Raw genomic sequence first — 19,506 nt, 5'->3', positions numbered from 1 at the left:
AATGTCCTAGGGGGAACGTTTGCTAATGTTGTTCAGGAGGATTTAAACTAATGTGGCAGGGGGATGGGAACAAGTGCAGAGAGACAGAGGGGTGTAAAATGAGGGTAGAAGCAAAAAGTAGTAAGGTGAAAAGTAAAAGTGGCAGGCTGGCAAATCCAGGGCAAAAATCAAAAAGAGCCACTTTTCAGCATAATTGTATAAGGGGTAAGAGTGTTGTAAAAGCAAGCCTGAAGGCTTCGTGTGTCAATGCAAGGAGCATTCGTAACAAGGTGGATGAATTGAATGTGCAGATAGTTATTAATGAACATGATATAGTTGGGATCACAGAGACATGGCTCCAGGGTGACCAAGGATGGGAGCTCAACATTCAGGGATATTCAATATTCAGAAGGGATAGACACGAAAGAAAAGGAGGTGGGGTTGCATTGCTGGTTAGAGAGGAGATTAACGCCATAGAAAGGAAGGACGTTAGCCGGGAGGATGTGGAATCGATATGGATAGAGCTGCATAACACTAAGGGGCAGAAAACGCTGGTGGGAGTTGTGTACAGGCCACCTAACAATAGTAGTGAGGTTGGGGATGGCATTGAACAGGAAATAGAAATGCGTGCAATAAAGGAACAGCAGTTATAATGGGTGACTTCAATCTACATATAGATTGGGTGAACCAAATTGGTAAGGGTGCTGAGGAACAGAATTTCTTGGAATGTATGCAGGATAGTTTTCTGAACCAACATGTCGAGGAACCAACTAGGGAGCAGGCCATTCTGGGCTGGGTATTGAGCAATGAGGAAGGGTTAGTTAGCAATCTTGTCGTGCGAGGCCCGTTGGGTAAGAGTGACTATAATACTGTGGAATTCTTCATTAGGATGAAGAGTGATATAGTTAATTCAGAAACAAAGGTTCTGAACTTAAAGAAGGGTAACTTTAAAGGTATGAGACGTGAATTAGCTAAGATAGACTGGCAAATGATACTTAAAGGGTTGACGGAGGATATGCAATGGCAAGCATTTAATGGTTGCATGGATAAACTACAACAATTATTCATCCCAGTTTGGCAAAAGAATAAACCAGGGAAGGTAGTGCACCCGTGGATGACAAGGGAAATTAGGGATAGTATCAATTCCAAAGAAGAAACATACAAATTAGCCAGAAAAAGTGGCTCACCTGAGGACTGGGAGAAATTCAGAGTTCAGCAGAGGAGGACAAAAGGCTTAATTAGGAAAGGGAAAAAAGTTCATGAGAGGAAGATGGCAGGGAACATAAAAACTGACTGTAAAAGCTTTTATAGATATGTGAAAAGAAAAAGATTGGTTAAGACAAATGTAGGTCCCTTACAGACAGAAACAGGTGAATTGATCATGGGGAACTAGGACATGGCAGACCAATTGAATAACTACTTTGGTTCCGTCTTCACTAAGGAGGACATAAATAATCTTCCGGAAATAGTAGGGGATCGAGGGTCCAGTGAGATAGAGGAACTGAGGGAAATACATGTTAGCAGGGAAGTGGTGTTAGGTAAATTGAAGGGATTGAAAGCAGATAAATCCCCAGGGTCAGATGGTCTGCATCCCTGAGTGCTTAAGGAAGTAGCCCAAGAAATAGTGGATGCATTAGTGATAATTTTTCAAAACTCTTTAGATTCTGGATTAGTTCCTGAGGATTGGAGGGTGGCTAATGTAACCCCACTTTTTAAAAAAGGAGGGAGAGAGAAACCGGGGAATTATAGACTGGTAAGCCTGACATCAGTGGTGGGGAAACTACTAGAGTCAGTTATCAAAGATGTGATAACAGCACATTTGGAAAGCAGTGAAATCATCGGACAAAGTCAGCATGGATTTGTGAAAGGAAAATCATGTCTGACGAATCTCAGAATTTTTTCAGGATGTAACTAGTAGAGTGGATCAGGGAGAACCAGTGGATGTGGTATATTTGGATTTTCAGAAAACTTTTGACAAGGTCCCACACAAACTTAAAGCTCACGGTATTGGGGGTATGGTATTGATGTGGATAGAGAATTGGTTGGCAGACAGGAAGCAAAAAGTGGGAATAAACGGGACCTTTTCAGAATGGCAGGCAGTGACAAGTGGGGTACTGCAAGGCTCAGTGCTGGGACCCCAGTTGTTTACAATATATATTAATGACTTAGACGAGGGAATTAAATGCAGTATCTCCAAGTTTGCAGATGACACGAAGCTGGGCGGCAGTGTTAGCTGTGAGGAGGATGCTAAGAGGATGCAGGGTGACTTGGATAGGTTAGGTGAGTGGGAAAATTCATGGCAGATGCAACTTAATGTGGATAAATGTGAGGTTATCCACTTTGGTGGTAAGAACAGGAAAACAGATTATTATCTGAATGGTGGCCGATTAGGAAAAGGGGAGGTGCAATGAGACCTGGGTGTCATTGTACACCGGTCATTGAAAGTGGGCATGCAGGTACATCAGGCGGTGAAAAAGGCGAACGGTATGCTGGCATTCATAGCAAGAGGATTCAAGTACAGGAGCAGGGAGGTACTACTGCAGTTGTACAAGGCCTTGGTGAGACCACACCTAGAGTATTGTGTGCAGTTTTGGTCCCCTAATCTGAGGAAAGACATTCTTGCCATAGAGGGGGTACAAAGAAGGTTCACCAGATTGATTCCTGGGATGGCAGGACTTTCATATGATGAAAGACTGGATCAACTAGGCTTATACTCTCTGGAATTTAGAAGACTGAGGGGGGGATCTTATTGAAACGTATAAAATTCTTTTTTTTTAATTTTATTTTTATTTGGATAAGGAGTTCACAATTATCATGTACTTTTTTCACACATATAACCTTTTCCATTTTTTTATATGTATAAAACTACAATTATTTATACATTCTTAAGTACACATTGAGATGATATAAAAGCAAAATAAACATTTAAATAGATAATTATGTACTGTGGTAAATCTAACCTATTAGGCTAAGTAATGAAATTAGTTGTTAAGAAAAATGGTAATAATAGTTTCCATACAACCCTTCTGGACCATTTCCACTGGTCCAAAATGTTGCATACAAGCCTATATACCAACCATTGTAGGTGTTTATATCCCAATTTGTTCGTGCTTGTTCCTGCCCGCAGACATAATTATCCAATCCCTATGTACTTATTTACTTAATTTTTTTCATTTTTTTTATCCCTTTCCCAAATCTTTCCCTTTACTTGTGTTAATTCTCTATTTTCCAAAAAAAAACAACAAACATTTAGACTAGGGGTGCTTACGTTAGCAATATTACTGTGTTGATGAGAAGAGCAATATAAATCATTAGGAGAGTCATCTTAAGTCTGCTCGCATTGGGGTTATATATTCAATCCATTTATTCCAGATTTGATAAAATGTTTCTTTTTGAGTTCTCAGGGAGTAAGTCAACTTTTCCATTTTAAATATTTCCAAGATAATTTCGTACCAATCTTCTAATGTAGGTGGTATTGGATTTAGCCATTTTCTAGTGATTGATTTCTTACTTGCCGCTAAGAGGGCCTGCAGCAACTTTATATCTTCCTTCTGTTCAAGGAACAATACATGCCCCAAATAGAGCATCTCAAAGTTCAGAGGTATCTGGGACCTAAGTACCTTAACTAATGTTCTATGAATACCTTCCCAAAATAGACTTAATTTAGGGCAATCCCAGAAAATATGAAAATGATTTGCCTCCTTGGAGCCGCACCTTCTCCAACACATCACATTTGTATCTTTATATTTTTCCTGATATGGGGTCTTGAAGTATCTTACAATGTTTTTCCAACAATGTTCTCTCCAAGTCAAAGAATTAGTCGAGGACCATTGAAAGCTGCATATTCTTTGATTTCTCTCCTTAATCTCTCCATTACTTTTGGGTTATTAAGTGTATGTAAGTTTAGCCTCCATAGTGTTTTCCTCATTTTCCTTTCCAGGATTAGAGACATAGAGACTGGGCTATGATCCAACAGATCAATTGTTGCAATATTACAGTTTTTTATCCTGAGTCTATCTGTATTAAAGATAAAGAAATAGTCTATCCTTGAATAGGCTGAATGAGGGAAAGAGTAATATGTATAATCTTTACTAGTAGGGTGTAATTCCCTCCAGACATCTATAATTCCCAACTCCTCCATCAATGAATTCACTTTCCGAGTCAGAGGTTTATTCTGAGTAGCTATTCTTGAAGAATCTAATATAGGATTTAATCTAATATTAAAATCCCCTCCACAAATTACTACCCCTCGAGAACTGACCATTAGGTCAAAAATGTGTCTATAAAATGACCATTCACTACCTGGAGGAGCATAAACATTCAGCAATGTTATTTCTGTACCTTCTATTCTTCCTGTGATTTTTACAACCGTCCTTCTTTGTCTCTAGTCTCTGAAATATGTTCATAATTAAGAGTACTTGATATTAAAGTAGCTACCCCTCTTTTGTGACTCAATTTATATGATGAATAAAATGCATGCTTAAAGCCCATTCTTTTTAATTTTCCATGTTCAGATTGGCTCATAAGTGTTTCCTGGAGGAAAGCTATTTGTGCCCTCTCTTTTTTCAATTTAGACATAATCTTATTTCTTTTAATTGGATTCAAAACCCCATTAACAGTATAGGAAATTATTTTTACCAATTCAGTTTGCATTTTTCTCTAGTAGAAAAAAAGCACTCTCCTTTTCTAACCAAACAGTAAGCAATCCCTTCTCAACAGTAAACCAAGACATATAACCACACCCTAGACATTTCTCAACATATAACATTTGAAAATTTTCCCCGACTTCCCACAGTGAGGCCTGAGCACCGACCCGCCTCAGTTCAGAGGGATAACCTCTATCTTCACCCTGTGTTAGAGGGCCCTCAGCAGTTTGAATAATCATAGAGAATTTTCTCCTATTTATGTCTCGACCATATTGCTATCATTCAAGTTATTCCGCCTAGATTATTTTCAGTTACCAGTTTTCATTTTACTTTTAAGTCCGATTTACTCTTTTCAGTCATTTCTCTTAATTAATCTGTATTCTCTGTACATTCGCATCTGAATATTTGCAGCTTTTCCTTGTAGTTTGACACTCTGGTTCGAGTGGAGCGTCCTCGCCCCACTAACTGCCACGACTTCTGCCGAATCCTCTCCAGTAGCGACTCCGGTTGGGTGATAAGTTTAATAGGTAGTCCCCGGTCTGCCAGGTCCGACGTTGCCTCCTCCACCGTAGCGTAAGTTTTTGTCCCTTCGTCGTAAAAGACTCTCAGCCGAGCTGGATACAGGGTCTGGAATCTGATGTTGTTTTCCTTCAGGACTCTCCGTGTTTCCGTATATTCCTTCCGTCTGGCAAGAATCCCCGGTGCGTAGTCGTGGTCTAAACTGATTTTACAGTTGTTCCACATGAAACCTTTCTTTTGCCATGCTCTTTTAAGCACCTCTTCCTTCGTTCTGTAACTGAGAAATCTGATCAGAATCGATCTGGGCTGGGTGCCTGCCGGAGGCTGTGGTGCCAACGCACGGTGAGCCCTTTCTATCTGTAGGTCTTTTGCGGCCGGTATATCAAGGTTCTCTCTAAGCAGCTTCTCCACGAAGGGAATCATCAATCCGGGTTTACCTTCGGTTCCTTCGGGAACTCCGTAGATCCTCACATTTTCCCTTCTCGAGCGGCCTTCTTGATCTATTAGTTTCCACTGGAGTTGGTCTTGTAGCTTCAGCATTTCTGCTATCACTTCCTCGGCGTTTTGTAGCTTCTCTTCAATTCCAACAATCCTCGCTTCGGCTTCATCTATCTGTGAGTTAGTTTTTACTATTTCTCCTTTAATATCTTCCAGCTGTTTGCTGTTATCTTGTCGGAACTCGCGAATCTCTCCGAGAATCAAAGACAGAGTCACCGATTTCCCCCTCATTATCTCCGTCCTGGCTTGCCGTGGGGGAGCTAGGCCCGTCGCCTTGCTGCGTCTCTTTATGTTTATCAGCCTTCGAAGCGGACTTTTTATTCTTGTTCTTAGACATCATCCTTGCCCCTTTTATTAATATAGTTATGCAATATTAAGTATTTGTCTAAATTCGATTTTGGGGCAGTTTACCTTCTTTTTTGTCGCAAGACCTTTTCCTTACGCCGCCATTCCCTTGATGACCCGGAAGTCCTCCCCGAAACGTATAAAATTCTAAAGGGATTGGACAGGCTAGATGCAGGAAGATTGTTCCCCATGTTGGGGAAGTCCAGAACGAGGGGTCACAGTTTGAGGATAAAGGAGAAGCCTTTTAGGACCGAGATGAGGAAGAACTTCTTCACACAGAGAGTGGTGAATCTGTGGAATTCTCTGCTACAGGAAACAGTTGAGGCCAGTTCATTGGTTATATTTAAGAGGGAGTTAGATAAGGCCCTTGTGGCTAAAGGGATCAGGGGGTATGGGGAGAAGGCAGGTATAGGGTTCTGAGTTGGATGATCAGCCATGATCATACTGAATGGCGGTGCGGGCTCGAGGGGCCCAATGGCCTACTCCTGCACCTATTTTCTATAATTTCTATAAAGCATTCTGGTACAATACAGGTTCCATTTTGTTACAGACAAAATTTTCACTTTGTCACAAGTACTCTGCCTAGTCCGCTGGGGCTAACTTTATATGCTAAGACAGGCGTGTCCTGATTTCAATGGGGTACAAGGCCTGCCGACTATCTTCGCCTGGTTTAGACCACCTGTCAGAGTGGTGTACTCGGTGTGGCTGCTATCGCATATTAACAGCTACTTGGAGCCACGGGTGAGAGCTGAGTGTGCGTTGGGGAACAAAGGTGAGTAATCTGCCCCAGAATGGGCACGACAAGCTCCTTCACCAGAGGTTCACTTGGACACCCTATACACAGCAACATACACCAGATGACTTTCTCTGTCAATAACAAATAACTAATACATAGTTTCACAATACTGTAGTAGCATTGGTAGTGTTCTAATTTGTTCTGTATTTCATTTAAATAGATAATTTTTTACTCAGTTAAATGGTAGTTTGTCTTTTTTTAAAATACCTTTTGAAATATTTCCATGAAACTTTGGCTGCTTAGTTAGGCCAAAATGTACTGGTTCCAATGTGTCAGTTAACCACAATCCACTGTGCTAACCAGCCTTTTCATGAAAAACTTGCCCCTCAGGCCCCTTTTAAATCTTACCCCTCTCACCCTAAACCTATGCCCCCTAGTTCTAGACACACCTAACCTGGGAATTTCTACAGCAATATGCTCTCGTCCCAACCATCTTCCACTGCTTCATCAATAACCATGTTTCCATCATAGGTCAGTAGCGGTGACTTGCACTGACGGACGAGCATTGTTCAATTCATTTACAACTCCTCAGAAAGCGAGCAGTCCATACCTGAATACCTGAATGCAACAAATCCCAGACAACATTCAGCTATTAGCTGTAACGGTAATTATTCAGCCAAGTTGCATCTGTGTGCGTCATGATCATCTGTGCCAAGAGTGAACATAACCATCAAAAGAAGTTTGGCCTCTCCCTTTAGACTCTTCCGATTTTTATCAATGCACCATAAAAAGCATTCTATCTGCATGCATAACTGATTGGTACGGCAATTGCTCTGCACGTGACTGTAAGAAACTTCAGAGAGTTGTGAACACAGCTCAGCACATCACAGGAACCAGCTCCCTGTATGTACTTGGATTATAATTCTCACTGCCTCAGTAAAGCAGTGATAGTATAATCAAAGACCCCACCTACTTCGGACAATCCCTCTACTCCCCTCTGCCAAAGGGCAGAAGATACAAAGGGCAGAAAGCATGTACCACCAGGCTCAAGGACAGATTTTATTCCACTGTTATCAGATTCTTAAATGGACTTTTTGTATGATAAAATAGTTCCTTGGCCTCACAATTTACCTTGTTTTGATTTTCCACTTTATCGTTTATCTACACTGCACTTTTTGGTAATTTTTACACTTCATTCTACATTGTTTTACCTTATTTCAGCTCATGCATGATGTAATTTGATCTGTATGAACCTGATGCAAGACAGGCTTTTCACTGTATCTTGGTACCTGTGACAATAATAAACCAATTCCAATATCCTTGACAGTTAATCGTACTCCCATCATCCCAACTATCAGCATCTGGAAGCTCAGCTGGGCTGCATAAGTCCCTGTCCAACAGAATTGAATGTCTACCTTCACAAGAAAGACCGCAGAATGTGGCTTACTTTCACCTTTGCAACAGTATAAATTTTGGCCTTCACTAAGTATAGTATTAGACGATAAGACCATAAGACAAAGGAGCAGAAGTCGGCCATTCGGCCCATCGAGTCTGCTCCGCCATTCTATCATGAGCTGATTCATTCTTCCATTTAGTCCCACTCCCCCGCCTTCTCACCATAACCTTTGATGCCCTGGCTACTCAGATACCTATCAATCTCTGCCTTAAATACACCCAATGACTTGGCCTGCACTGCCGCCTGTGGCAACAAATTCCACAGATTCACCACCCTCTGGCTGAAAAAATTTCTTTGCATCTCTGTTCTGAAAGGGCGCCCTTCAATCCTTAAGTCATGCCATCTTGTACTAGACTCCCCCACCCATAGGAAACAACTTTGCCACATCCACTCTGTCCATGCCTTTCAACATTTGAAATGTTTCTATGAGGTCCCCCCCTCATTCTTCTAAACTCCAAGGAGTACAGTCCAAGAGCGGACAAATGTTCCTCATATGTTAACCCTCTCATTCCCGGAATCATTCTAGTGATTATTGTGTGCAAAAGTCTTAGATATATATAGGTAGGGTGCCTAAGACTTGCACAGTACTGGATTTGTCAAGTGGAGTGGACAACCAGTTGGTAAACCTGGTGGGAGCAAAGGATATTGGGAATGGTGAGGGTGGAGAGCCATGAGAAGGGTGTGGGCCAGGTGGCAGAGACGGAATGCCAGGAGTGGTGGGTGGCATGGGACATCAGGCAAGAACATTTAATTCCAAACAAACGGTTTTTTCACTCATATCCTCCACTGTCTATCAGATTACTTGACCAATAGCAAATACATGAACATTGAGTCACTGCACCAAATTATAGAGAAAGCTGAAGACATTTTTCTCCAGTCTCCACTGATCTCTAATCACAGATTTCCTTCCCTTTCCCTGACAACCATCTGAGGCTGAATTGAATTGCTTGCAGCTTTGGTGTCATATTTAGTGAATATTGTTACGTACCCCGTAACTGGGTTGCCAAACCAGCAGAAATGGATCTCTCAGTTGGAGTCTGGATTACTAGATCTAAGAAAGTTTTATTAAAGAAACAAGCAACACGGTAATCGAAAGGATAATAAATGCAACAGTTCAGCAATGATAAACACACATGTGCACAGAATTAAGATAACAGGATCAATCAAGCTCTATCATTGTCTAGGGATAAATGACCAATTTCAAAGTGACACAAAGTTCAGTCCTATTTAGTTCAGTTTGCAGTAATCGTTGCCATGGCGATGGACAACGTGGGGGGAGGGAGAGAGAGAATGAGAACGACTGATCATTCAGAACGGCTTCCACTCACAGACCGGCGATATTGCTCACAAGCAGCTTTCGGGCGGGTCCTTTGTGATGTCACCCGAGGTCACCGACTGTGACTCCTCCTCCAGATGCGGTCGATCCTCTGCAGTGAACCTGGCACCCAAGCGAGGGTGGACACACACCGGGTTCCCGCTGATCGTACCTTTCCACCCTGTGCGTTTATGGTCCGGTACTTCCCACCAACTTGTGAGAGGCGCACCGCTTCCAGGGTCTCGTTACCTCGGGTGTCGTGTGTGTGTCTTACCTTAGCGAACCTGTCCCTTTTTATCCCTCTGCCGGGGTATCGCCTGTCCATCACTTCAAATAGTTCAGGGTTCAAAGGGGGAGCCGATCTTGACAATACCCAGACTGATGGCTCCTTCATTACACATCTCCAAATCGCCTGTCCATCACTTCAAACAGTTCAGTGTTCAAAGGGGGGAGCTGATCTTGACAATACCCATACTGATAGCTCCTTCATTAACACCTCCAAATGCTGCTTCATTGTGTGCCTTATCTCTCCCTCCCCTGAGGACAGGTGGCAGACCAACTGCTGATGCCACTGGTGCTATCCCAGGCCAGCAAACATCTTAATTTCTGTGTATTCTCGTCACAATATAATTATGAGTGATGGTTTCTTTTCTTCCAAGGGTGAAAGAAGATGCCACAAATTCACCTACGACGTATGTGGCTGTCCCTACTGATGCTGCAGCAAAGGAAAATCCAGATGATGCTCAGGCACAGGCATTAGACCAAAACAACGTGGAGACCCCTGAGGTCCATGATACTCCAAATGAATCTCTGCCGTTGAATGAAGATGCTACTGCTTCGGGCTCTGAGGAAGCGGTGAACAAGGAGAGTGAGGGAAATGGTCCTCAGGGCATTTAGTCAGACCGCTGCACTAGAATCTGAAGCTATCGTTTTATACAAAAAAGCAAGAAGGGTTTTCTCCTTAACTCATTAGAAATAATTTGTATTACAAGCCCAATATTATGAATAGCTCTGTGGAAATAATTGAATTTCTCTTCAAAATGTTACTTGCATGTGTCCTGACCCAAAGTCACACTCTGTCTCTAATACCATGAATTGTAAAAATGCATGCCTAGTTTGATTATTAATCTGTTACCTTAACAAAGTAATATTTTTTAAAGATTTTTTATGCAGGACCATATATTCACGTGGATGACTTTCTTTGTTTGTTGCCTTACACTTCCCACCTCAACAAGCCATATACTTTCTATATTTGACAGGCTTATTGCCCTGGAAATGGAGATGCCTAAGGAGCCAAAAATAATACAAGTTCCTATTAAACAGAGATCAGTACTTTTATGTTGGTTAAGAACAGCACCAGATAATAAATTATTATTTACTTAAAAGTAACAAAATACTATCAGCTCTAGAAATCTGAAGTAAAAACAGGAAATGCTGGGAATGCTCAGGTCAGGCTGCCTCTACAGAAGGATGAAAAAGTACCATTCTAAAAGATTAGTTCTGTTACTCTAAGCTGCTTGACCCACCGAGTAGATCCAGCAATTTCTGTTTTTGATTCAGTTTTCCTGCATGTGCTGTATTTTATTGTTGAATTAACACTTCGGGTCGAAAACCTTTCAACAGATGAAAGGTCACTGAAAAGTTAGCTGCTTCTTTCCACACATGCTGTCTTCCCTTCTGATTATTTTCAGTAGGTGTGCTTTTATAGTTAAGATTTATAAACAAGATACATGCAGGTAGGTTGTTTACGTTGGTGTGACATTGCAGAACCACCACTAATCACAGAACAGTTCCCTGGCAAAACCTTTTGAAGAGAGTTTCTAAGTAACTGGGCAAAGCCATTGTGACATGAAGCTTTGCTGAGCTGTTCATTCTTATTTCAGACAAAATCCTGATTTTCGGAGCAGACCCAACTTGTTCATTCCGTCGACCTGTCTGGATTTGTCCCAAGAATTCAATGGCGAGAGTTTCATTACTCACCACCTTGATTTTGTAAATTTTCCTGTTTTAATCACACCAATAGTGACTATGAAATATGATAGTTTTATTATATGTATGTTTGAAGTAAATATTGAAAAGTGGGTTGCTAAAGAAGCCATACTTAAGGGAGCAGATGTTATATAATTATACACATCACCTTGCAATAGTTTTACGTTACTGTTAATTAATGAAGAACGATAAGCTGGGCTTTCAAGATATGTGAGTGTTACCTTTATTAGGAATATATAGTACAGTTTATGTATTAATTCTCTCATTAGAAGCCCTGCTTATTTAACAGAATGCTGTTCTGATATGGCTTTAAGCTTACTGTAGAAAAGTCATTTATCAGATAAATACAAAAAATGCTGGAGGAACTCAGCAGAAGAGGCAGCATCTATGGAAATGAGTAACAGTCAATGTTTCAGACTGAGACCCTTCTTCAGGACTCCCAACCTGCTAAGTTCCTCCAGCATTTTGTGTGTGTTGCTTTGTATGTCTAGCATCTGCAGACTTAATCATGGTTATTTATCAGATAATGAATGTCTTAAAAATAAATCAGAAGGAATGAGGAAAACATACAATAAGGAAATATGCTGAATTTGTATAAAAATATAAAGCTCAGACTGAGGCTTAGCCCTGTTATTGGCCGAGACATTTATGATTTTGTTTTTATTAAATCCCCAAGCAGCTAGTTTACCAAATTTACATTGTCATAACTTAGCAAATGTTATAATTAATGCCATGTAAAGTTACTACTTCCAGTTGACTTGTGGGTCTCTCTAAGTAACTGTCTGAAAGCGAATTTATAGTGTACTCCATCCTTTCAAGTCAGGTTAATCAAATCCAAAGCTCAAAAAGTTTGTAAGTAATGAATAGTGAGTAATTGGTTCAGTGTCCGGAATAACTCAGCATCTTCACCAAGGAGGATTCAAGTTATATTATACATGCAAAAGTAAGTTTGTGAAAATAAAAATACATTTTTTTTGTGGTTTAAGAAATCTGAAAAGCAGACAAAGTCATGTAATAATACAGGGCACCTTCAAGACAATGCAACTTTTTAACACAAGCTTAAGTGTTATTTAAAAATAGCAGTTTAGAAAAATAAGGGTTCTTTATCAAAATTTATAATGGCTATTCTATTACATAAGCTGAATGTGTGCATCCTGTGAATGCCTTTCTAAAATGATGCACTGGCCCCATGTCAGTTTACTCAGCAGACACTGATAAGATCAAAAGTATAATGGGACAGATGACTAAATGGTTGCAGGGGTTTATCTGATATTTACAAGGAATTATTATGTGAAGTTCATAAGCACTGGAAACAGAGACAACGTGCAAGTAAATGATATTGTATTGATGTGTTGGTGGAATGAAGTAAGATTATGAAACAGAAGTAGGAAAGACTCAGAATGGAAAAGGAATGGTTAGGTAAGCTTATAAGGAATTTCAATAGTTCATAGTTCCACTTAATAACAGGGAACTGTATGCATTATACATCCTGAAATTCTTGCTCCTTGCAGACATCCATGAAAACAGAAGAATACCCCAAAGATTGAGTGACAATAAAAACGTTAGAATCCCAAAGCCCCCCCGCCACGCACAAGCAGCAGCAAAGCAACGATCCTCCTCCTCCCCCACCCCCACCCACTTCTGCAAAAAAAATGCATCAGCCCCCTCCACCCACCAAGCATGCAACAGCAAAGCCCCAAGAAAGGCCATGATCTGCAGTACAACAAAAACTAATCATTCACCCAGCAATCCGACATGCCACAGGAAGAGCTGGAATCAATTGCTGGAGGAACCAAATGAAATACAGAGAGATAATGGGAAAGAGAGAAACTAACACCTGAACTGTTACATTTTCCTCGGGCTTAATTATCGTATTTTATGTTTGGCCTTCATTACACAGGGGCAATGCTTACTTAAAAAAGGGATATCTTGGATTGAGATTTTTTAAAATAATGGAGGAACTTGACAGGGTATCCATTACAACACGTATAAAATGCTGGACGAGCTCAGCAGGTCAGTCAGTGTCTATGGAAACGATCAAATAGTCGACGTTTTGGCCGAGATCCTCCTTATGGGTCCCCAAGATGTTGTTTCCTTTTCCAAGTGAGATCAATTGTACAGGCCACAAAAAAAATGCAAAAAAAAATTTGAAAGGAATTTCGAAGAAATGTATTGATTCGGAATGCATATAGAATGCCAAATTTACTGCAAGACCTGGTTGTGATGAATGGCAAAGGTTCACTGGAAGGCAGTTGCATAAAGGTGTGAGAGAGAATGAAATACGTAGCTATGCTGATGGGGTGGGGGCAAGGGGGACAATGGGAGTAGGTCTGTGTAGAGTATAAATATAGATATTGAAAGGCCAGTTCCTGTTCTCTTCATAACATGTAACTTTATAAGAGAGAAAAAAAGTCTGATATTAAGATTTACCACCAGTGAGTTCCAAGGGAATTGCAATCCAGATGCCAATTAGTCTTTCCTGAGCTCAAAATCAATTAGATATCCATTCTCCATTCTGATGATGGATATATTAACACTCACAGGACAGGTGAGAGGTGATCATATTGTTGGAATGGCAACCCATATCAATGAGCTACCAGGGCCATTTTGTATCCCTAGTTTTAGCTTCTTCTTGGGCAACTAGATTGTTTAATTTTCCAATTTCTAGTTTGTATTTCTATATTTTTCACTGCTCACAGATTTTGTGACCTAGAAGTTCTACAGGACTAGGAAAGGTGTGGCAGGCCATTACAGCGTTTGTAAGGGCACCTGCTGTTGTGAAGTTTTATTGGTACAAGCTCAAAGGCCTCATCTCTAATAAAACATCCTGCCAATTCTAACATGCTTAAAGAGCTTTTCATCATAGGTTCCACCACTGCTGAGCAAGAGGAGGAAAACAGTTTTGGGTTAAGAGTCGTGATGGTGGATGGGGCACAGAGAGTGGAATGAGCGGGAGGGGAAGATTCAGCTTTCAGCGATCAGGGCATTCAGGTTGAGACTTGTGGATGATATCGTGCTGAATGGGATTGCTGGGAACAAGGAACAACACTGGGTTGTGGGGGAGGGGGAATGATTTGGGGATCACAATTTGGTGAGTCAGGCTAAAAAGAGCCCAGGGTGGTAAATTAGCTTTTAATTTAAAGACGCCGACCTGTGGCCAGTTCCCAGTACTACTTTCCGCAGCTTTTAGGGTCTGCCAAAGCACATTGTAAACACTTGCTTCTGCATGAGTGGCACATGTAGTCAACAGAAGCCATGTCTCCAGGCAGCTGCTGCACCCTACTGAACAACATTCTACAAATGGGTGCCTGACTGTCATATTGTAGACACAGAGAAGCTGTACAAACTTCAAGATCAATGTGATAAATAACAGAATGCATTTCCTATTTGCTATCTTGATTAAAATTTGCTGCATAGAGCACATAGACATTGTGATAGATGATAGAATTTCTTAGCCTTTGTATCTTCTAAACGTCTTCATCAGTTTAAACTTAATCGTTTTATTCCATTTAAGATTAATTGTTTCATTTTTATACATGTTTATATTTTTCTACTTTTACTTCTTTTGAAAAGTTAAAATGGTAATAGAAAAAATATCTGAAATTTTAATTGTTGACTGATGATTTCCATTATCTACAATTTCTAATTTCTAGCATTTGACACCAAACAGGTGTCTAAAAATGCTAGTTATTGTTTTAAAATTATGTTTAATTGATCAAATCGTTGCTTATATTGGCACTAAGACTATGTAGAGTTCAATCAAATATCTTGTACTTTGCAATTCTGTAAGAAACAGTGTGAAATAAAACATGATTTTCATTTCAACATCTTTTACTTTCACCCTCAAATGAAAATCAATCCCAGATTTATGCCAGTCAGCAGCTGCCATAAATCTTCTGTTGAGGTGACGGGCCTTGATTGTTTTGGATGGGAATATTATTCGTAGTAAGTTCAAGTCATAGCTGGGTTATCAAAATGAGGTAATGATAGATTAATCCCTGATAACCTTTGGGTATTAATAATGTTTCATGAAGTCATCTGAAATAATATTATGCAGTACTGTATGCATAAATATTCCCAAAACATACCCACACAACCCATTAATGAGTTTAACACACAAAAGTATACAGTGGACAAAGATCGCTCACCCGTTTCATCTCCTCCTTTCTCCTGACTGTGGGTGAAACTTTGTCTTTGTGCACTGAGTGATTTTGATCTTGGGAAGCTCAACACTACCCCAGTCAAACTGACCACTGAGTTGAGTATTCTGAGCTCCACACACATTCAAGTCTCATTAGCATTTTATTTTCCAGCTGGTATGGTGGTGACTGATGCCATGCAGTGACTCTGTCAAGTGAGGGTAGGTGCTTGGTCCTGCAGAGAGAGTAATAAATGAGCCAGAAGACTTTTCTTAAGACTAGAAATGCATTTTTCTCTGTTTAAGACCCAATTTAAAAATTAAATTTAAAGTCATCCGTTAGTCTTGCGAGACCATGGATCTGTGCCTGGAAAGTCTTCACTCTCCAGGGCACAGGCCTGGGCAAGGTTGTATGGAAGACCAGCAGTTGCCCATGCTGCAAGTCTCCCCTCTCCACAGCATCAAGGCAAGGGCATTAGGACCCATACAGCTTGGCACCAGTGTCATCACAGAGCAATGTGTGATTAATTGCCTTGCTCAAGGACACAACTAATTGCCTCAGCTGGGGCTCGAACTCACGATCTTCAGGTCGATAGTCCAATGCTTTAACCACTTGGCCACATGCCCACACAATTTAAAAATATATAGAATCTAACCACCCAAACACTTAACTTTTTGGAGGAGATGCCCTTGAACAAGGGAATTAAAGGAAAATAGTTGTTATTTGATAGTTCTTATTAGACTTCTCAATATTAACCAGATGTCGAGGTTGCCTCATTTCTTTGAAGGGTACCATTGATACCCCACAAGAGGTATGTCCCAAGTTTGCATTAATTTTCCTCCCCATTTTGGTTGCGAGTACTGGGTCCCATTTAAAAGCTTCATTGGAGGATGATTCATAAACAAACAGTGTATTATAACGCACTTAATTTACAATAAATTATCATTTATTTTTCAGGCAGGGGCTGCAGCCAGCGGTTGGAAGCTCCCAATCCCCACCCCATCCTGTCACTGTTTTCCAGTTTTTGGAGGAGGCCAATGATTATAAGGAAAATATTGAGAAAATGACCCCTTGATTTTTAAATGTAAATTGAAGACTACATTCCCATGTAGCTTTCTGTGAACCTTACGGAGACTGCATCACACCCATTGGAGAATTTAGCTAGACATCTATCCCATTTCCAAGTATTAAGAAGTCCAATAACTATCAAATAACAACTATTTTCCCTTAATTTCCTCATTCAAGGGTATATCCAAAAAGGTAAGAGTTTCATGGTGAGATTCAATATTTTTTAATTGTACCTTAGAAAAAATCTTTACTTATCTTTTGGTTTTAAACATTAATAACCAGTTTTCAGAAACTGGGTGTCATATTTGTTTGGTGGGATAGATTATTATTTTTTAGCTCAAATGTTTATTCAGGTCCTGCACATAAGATTTTGAAACTTGCCAAAGAGGTGCTTCAGCCGATTCATATCTAAAGACAAATGATAACCTCAGCTATTTCCCACTGGGCCACACTCAGTTGAATGCAGCTGCTGCCAGTTTACAGCACGCCACCCTGAGAAGGGCTGAGTCCCTATGGACACAGCAATAAAGGAACGGAAAATGTGAAAACACTTCAGCTTGTCAGGAGTTTTAGCAGAACTCGTTGAAGAAGAGGCAGTGAATTGAAAAAAAAATCAAGGAGTTGCAGTTGCCGTAGGTCATTCAGCACAGGCCCTGGATGATACAGCAGTTCTTTAGATGTTTGTTTGCAATGCCACGTCTGGTCACTCACATCGGTTGTGAAGTCATCCCATGCATTATGCTGTCATAAAATCCCTCCAGTTTAATGTCATGTCCAGTGACATCCATCAGTTTATATATTATGGTAGCTTTGCTCGCAAAGACTAAGGAGAGCAAATGCTGAATGTAACAATATGAGAATTTTAACTAAATTACTCTTAAAGTCTAAGATATATTCAAATGAAATCAGTAGTTCAGGGGGATATCAATGCTTGCAATATTTGAAGACACTGAGGAATTTTCAGAATGATGGACTTTACACAGTTTATTTGGGTGAAACACTTATTTCTGAAAACCTGATAACAGGTGATGTCTCCTATAGTATAACCAAAGCCAAATGGCCTCCTGGAGGATTGACATTAATCCATGCTGGGGGAATCAGAGGCTGGGTACCATGGCAACACAAGGTCTTCTTCCAGTCACAAGAACTGTGGACATTTCCAAAGACTATAAGTGGCAATGGTCAAATCTTTGAAGATTTATGTCAGGGGCTCAGGGAGTCCTATGGAAAATGTATAGTCGTGATGAGCTCCAAACACTGGGCCCCTGTACCAGGAGGGCAGATTAAAATTTCTTCTGACGACCCAGCAGTGACTCCTCCATTGAGACCAGAAGTCATCCTGAATACCCCATCGCAATCTCCTCTGGCCATCCAAATGACTAAGGATTCTTGTCCTAAGATTGCAAGACACTATGGCCATAAGCTCTTGTATCTCCCAGCTAGCTATCCTCATCTCAGTCCTTTAGAGTCAGCATGGGCTTCAATTAAATGGTCTATAATCAGCAACAGGAAAGATTTTACTGTCACAGGTTTGCCAAAGATGAAAGGCTACAAGTGTATTCACTTAAAGACTTTGATTGAAAGTGCTATTGAGGGGGTAACACCATACAAATGGAAAGCATCCTTTAACAAAGTCAGGAGGTGGGAGAATCGATATCTTTACAAACAAGAGTAGTAACGGCCCTCCCTCTGACAATTGTAAATAAAAGTATGAAAGGAATATCTGGAGGTATCAGTTTCACCTAACTGAATTGATATTAAGACAGGACATTTCCGATGCCTCTAACTCACTGTTGGAAACTCATCACAATCAGGGATAGAACCTTTCACATGATGCTAGCAACATCTATCTGGCATCTGTAGGTTTGTTCTCACTTTTTGGTCAGAAAATTACGAATATGGAACACTATCAGTTTGAAGTCAGTATGGAATTCATAGCTTAGGGAATGAATGTTTCATTCTTGATATCTCATCCCTCAGATTTGTGATGGAAAATTCCTATACCTCAAAAATATTGGAAAAATAATATTATGCACTTTCTCACTAGTTTGTTGAATTTGAAATAATCTTTCTATGAAACAAATTAAAATGACTAAAACACATGATTAAGTGACTTAAACTTTAGGGTGCTATGGTCAAGTGATGCTATCACAGCTTGGGGCATTTTGGAGTTTGGAGTTCAATTTGGCACCATCTGTTAGAAGTTTGTACGTTCTTCCCTTGAACCACATAGATTTTCTCCACGTCCTCTGGCTTCCTCTCACGGTCCAAAGACATACCAGTTAGTAGGTTAATTTGTCATTGTAAATTGTCCTATGATTAGGCTAGTGTTAAATAGGTGGGTTGCTGGGCTAAATTAAAATACATAAATGTTTAATTACTTTTAATGATGCCTCATAGCTCTTGTTCAAATCCTGACTCCCAGAGCATGCTTCCATCTTTTCACTATTAATTCTGTTGCAAAAAACAGTGTCACAAATTGACTACTACAGAAAGTTTCTCCTCCTCAGACCCTGATGACATGAACAGAAACAATTTCAACATAAAGAATGTGAATATCAATTTGGCGACTTGAAATACGTTGATGAACCTTCATCGTTGGATTTTAAAAGTGATTACAAATCCCAGTATTATCTTTGAGTGACATTTCTAAATGAAACTTATCACTTACCCAAAATTCAAATACGATGATTTATTCCAGGGGAAGAGGCTTCATTCTGATGGCTAATAATGCTGATTGGGCTAATTTAGAAACCATTCTACCGCCCCCCCCCCCACCCCAGTATCCCCAATTTCTTAATTCATTTTCGAATCAA

At 40.3% G+C, this 19,506-nt stretch overlaps 2 protein-coding genes across 2 annotated transcripts in view; both read left to right on the top strand.

The window, feature by feature from the left end:
• Positions 1 to 10,563, top strand: part of LOC134352563 (V-set and immunoglobulin domain-containing protein 1-like) — a 36,438-nt gene extending 25,875 nt beyond the window's left edge. Inside the window, exon 7 of the mRNA XM_063059818.1 lies at positions 10,154 to 10,563. Within this exon, the coding sequence (XP_062915888.1) occupies positions 10,154 to 10,391 (238 nt within the window). The 3' untranslated portion in view covers positions 10,392 to 10,563. The remainder of the gene's footprint in view (positions 1 to 10,153) is intronic.
• Positions 10,564 to 17,543: 6,980 nt separating this feature from the next.
• LOC134352562 (uncharacterized protein C21orf140 homolog) lies at positions 17,544 to 18,365 on the top strand. Its single transcript, XM_063059817.1, has one exon. The coding sequence runs from the start codon at positions 17,544 to 17,546 to the stop codon at positions 18,363 to 18,365; it is 822 nt and encodes a 273-aa protein (XP_062915887.1).
• Positions 18,366 to 19,506: the final 1,141 nt, after the last annotated feature.

The sequence above is a fragment of the Mobula hypostoma genome, chromosome 10 (genome assembly GCF_963921235.1).
Source record: "Mobula hypostoma chromosome 10, sMobHyp1.1, whole genome shotgun sequence".
NCBI classification, from domain to species: Eukaryota; Metazoa; Chordata; class Chondrichthyes; order Myliobatiformes; family Myliobatidae; genus Mobula; species Mobula hypostoma.
Note: the sequence above shows the minus strand (reverse complement) of the source record. Positions and strands in the feature narration are given on the sequence as shown.